Source organism: Cicer arietinum, chromosome 2 (genome assembly GCF_000331145.2).
Source record: "Cicer arietinum cultivar CDC Frontier isolate Library 1 chromosome 2, Cicar.CDCFrontier_v2.0, whole genome shotgun sequence".
Taxonomy (NCBI): domain Eukaryota; kingdom Viridiplantae; phylum Streptophyta; class Magnoliopsida; order Fabales; family Fabaceae; genus Cicer; species Cicer arietinum.
This window is the reverse complement of record NC_021161.2, coordinates 41,787,987-41,791,795: the sequence shown is the minus strand read 5'-3', so window position 1 is coordinate 41,791,795 and position 3,809 is coordinate 41,787,987. Positions and strand designations below refer to the sequence as shown.

The 3,809-nt window shown below is 24.6% G+C and overlaps 1 protein-coding gene across 1 annotated transcript; it reads left to right on the top strand.

Moving 5' to 3' along the window:
* Positions 1–1,540: 1,540 nt before the first annotated feature.
* On the top strand, positions 1,541–2,464 carry LOC101509471 (uncharacterized). The gene has a single exon (XM_004490711.1). It carries the CDS (start codon positions 1,541–1,543, stop codon positions 2,462–2,464), a length of 924 nt encoding a protein of 307 aa, XP_004490768.1.
* Positions 2,465–3,809: the final 1,345 nt, after the last annotated feature.

Genomic DNA, 3,809 nt, shown 5'->3' with positions numbered 1-3,809 from the left:
GATATGTTTTTTTCCTTTTAATTTTAACCATCATTTTTATAAAAATAACAATTTTATTTACAATACTATCTTTTTTATTTAATTAAATAATTAATTTTACTAAAATATCTGTACCTTTATATAAAAAAGTATATGAGAGTTTTAATATAACTTCTATTTCTTCCAATTTTATTATATGTTTAAATTATTTTGTTTACAATTTTATCATTTCTTATCAATCAAATTATATAAAATTTTATAATTTTTATCAATCAAGGTGAATAGTGCTCGTGTCACCAATATATGTAATATCAAATATCAAAATTATATAGAGCAGGGTTGCTACCTCGACTCACATGGATTTCACGGTTAGGAAACAAGAGGAAGAAACTCTCTTTTTTGGTTGTATGATTCTTTTTATGTACTACTCAGGGTCGACCTAAAGTTAAGACTACCAAATCAACGACTTTTAAGTTTTTAAGAAAAATAATTTTTTGACTCAGTAAAATGGTCTAATTTTTTTTTTATTTAATAAAAAAAATTATATTTTAATATTTTTAAAACTAAAATTAATAAAATCTTAAACTAAAAATATTGTTTTAAATTAAAAATATTGTCTTATAGATTAAATTTATCGGTTTTAGGTAAAAAAATTATGAAAACTTTGATTTAGAGTCAAAATCTAAATTTAATAAAATATAATGAGGGTCAAAACTGTTGAATAGTCAAAATCTAAAATTATTTTTGGATAAAGCGGGTAGTACATACTAAGAGGAGGTGATTTTTAATGAATTTTATTTATTTACTTATTTATTTTTAGAAATATATATATGAGATATATTTATGAGGAGAAAACATTTAATCTTAAATTTTAATTAATCGTTCTACATATACAGCTAAGTCCTATGTGAAGAACTATCTTTATATGAATATTACATGGAAAAATCTTTTTATAAATTTTTCGTCCCTCTATTTATAAAGTTAAATTATAATTTAAAAACATATGAAAAATAAAATATCTTTAAAAGAAAGAATAAATTCTAAAAGTATTTTAAATATAAATATAAATTATATATTTTAATGATGTTTTATTTTAAGTCTTAAATATATTTAAATTTAAATATAAATGTCCATGAATGTATTAGTATATTATAGTTCCAAACTCACATGTCACATATACATCTACTTCTTATTCTCAAGTTTATTTTTCAAAATTTTGTTACTTTTTATTTTTCCACCCATTTTCTTCTTTTTCAACATTTTCCTCCTCGACTCACTAGCAAATTAATTTATTGGCTCCTTGAATTTCAAAAACCAACCTCAATTACACAAGATAAGAATTTTCAAAATTTAATATCTCTCTCTCTCACATTCAGTGTATATATATATAGAGAGAAGCACATTTACTAGTCACTTTTTTTTTGGGTGAAAAACTAGGCACATTTTGACCATTAAAATCTTTCTATTTTTTAGTGAGATTATGTAATTTAATACTAAGATAAAAAGATTTCAACTTTTTAAGTGACGTTTGTGTTATTTTGATTCTATGAATGATATCACAATGAGGGTCAGAACAAATTTTCCTCTTCTATTCTTATTCACATATTTTCTTTCTTCAATACTTTCAAGTGCTCAAACACCACTCAAGAATCATGTTTCAGCTCGTTTACTTGATGCAAATCTTCAAGAATGTGCTTTTAAGTCATTTTCCACACCAAAAACAGGTGTACCTTATGATGCTAATGTACCCTCCAACTTAACAGGGATTAAAGTTTCAGCATTGAGGCTTAGGAGTGGAAGTTTGAAAACAAGAGGTTTCGAAAGGTACAAAGAATTTGAGATCCCAAAAGGGGTTATTGAAAAACCTTATGTTAAAAGTGTTACATTGGTGTATCAAAATTTAGGTAATTGGTCTCAAAAAATTTACCCTTTAGATGGTTATTCATATTTAGCCCCTATTCTTGGTTTATTAGCCTATGATGCAACAAATTTGTATGCTTCAAAGTTAGATGAATTGGAATTAAGAGCATCTAGTGAGCCAATTTTGGTTAAGTTCCCTTATGTAAAAAAATCACCACAATTTGGGGTATTACCTAAGTGTGTGTATTTTGATTTGTATGGTTATGTGAAGTTTGATACTTTATTAAATGGAAATGTTTGTTCAATATTTCAACACGGACATGTTTCAATTGTTGTGGAATCAAATTCATCAACAACAATTCCTAGTGAAAGTGGTCGTGGGAATAAAAAATTTAAGTTGAGGATTTTGATTTCATCTTTGGTTGTTGGGATTGTGTGGGTGATTATATTGGGTCTAGTGATAATTAGAATTATACAAGCTAAAGAAGAGAGAAAGATTAAGCAATTGGAATTGGAAATTGATTGCAATAGAACTTGGAATATATCATCTATTGGTGACACCAAAGCACCTTTGGCATTAGGGACTCGTACAAGACCAATGATTGAAAATGATTATGTTCCTTAGATTTAAGCCAATTGTAGGTACTACCATGATTAGTTCAAATGAACTCTATTCAAAATATTGTGTTTAGTTTTGGTAGTTCCTATTTGTCTCATTTGCAATATCTAATGTATCTCTAAAAAGATTAATTTGATAACTTGTATAATCAAAGATAATTTCATCTATCTTTCTTTTTAGTATTTTTTTAATTTTATTTTATAATAAATACTACATCAATTTTTCTATCACAAGTAATCATTAGAGTTGTTCAAGGGTTTCAATAAACTTGATGAAATCCATAATCTGACTCAAATTAAAATGTTATGATTTAAATCTTTATATTTTCGAATTTAGTTTTCAATTAATTTAAAGTGGTTTGGTTTGGATAATAGATTTTAAATTGCAAATCTATTAACCATATGTTATTTGATCCAAACCAGATTGTTAACATATTATTATGTCTACTTTAATATATAACATTATATTTGAGATATTAAAAATTATTCAATTTATTGTATTTTTGAATTTATTTTAATTTTTTAGCTATATAAACTTATTAAATTATTGGATTGTTATTAAAAAAATTATATTTTTAATAATTTTCTAATATTCGTGTCATTAAATTAACATATTGATCTACGTTGGGTCAACTCATTTTTTATTGAGTCAATTTGGTTTAAGTTTGACTAAAAATTTATATAAAATCTAATTTGATTCAATTCAAATTGAAGAATTTTGATCGATTTAGTCAAGTATTTTGGTCAAACAAATTTGTAAACACTCGTGTAATTATGATCCTGACCAAAAGAGTGATCAAGTAAGAATTAAGCAATTAAAAAGTCTTCTTTAACTACATAATTAAAATTACGAAGATAAAATTTGGTAATATTTTTTTATATGAAAATTATGGTAATACTTTAATTAGGTGCTTAAATTAAAAATACAATTGAAAATAAAAAATGTGAGAGTCGCTTAAAAACTGTAATAAGAATAAAAAGAATTGGCGATGCTTTAGAAAACTGGATATGGAACATTTATTGAAAATATTCCTTAAAAATAATTTAATGTTTTAAAAATTTGTTCAAGTATATAATTAAATTTTATAATAGCTTAGTTTTTTTTTCGTCTAATTTAAGTTGACTCTATATAAAAAGTAAAAAAAAAAAGAAAAGGAAAAACTTAAAAAAAAGAAGAAAATTTGACAAGGATATCCTCTCATTTACAAGATCAGATTATCACATGACCTTTTACCACCAATGCCCTCTTAATTACCAAGAGCAATATCACCTGATTTATGGTGGAGCCTAGGTGCCATCACAGCCAAAACAAATATGAAAAACCTAGTCATAATGTTATCATGTCAAATATA

What these genes read in the sequence shown, in the direction of transcription:
- LOC101509471 (XM_004490711.1), top strand. Translation starts at nt 1,541, where the DNA reads ATGAGGGTCAGAACAAATTTTCCTCTTCTATTCTTATTCACATATTTT.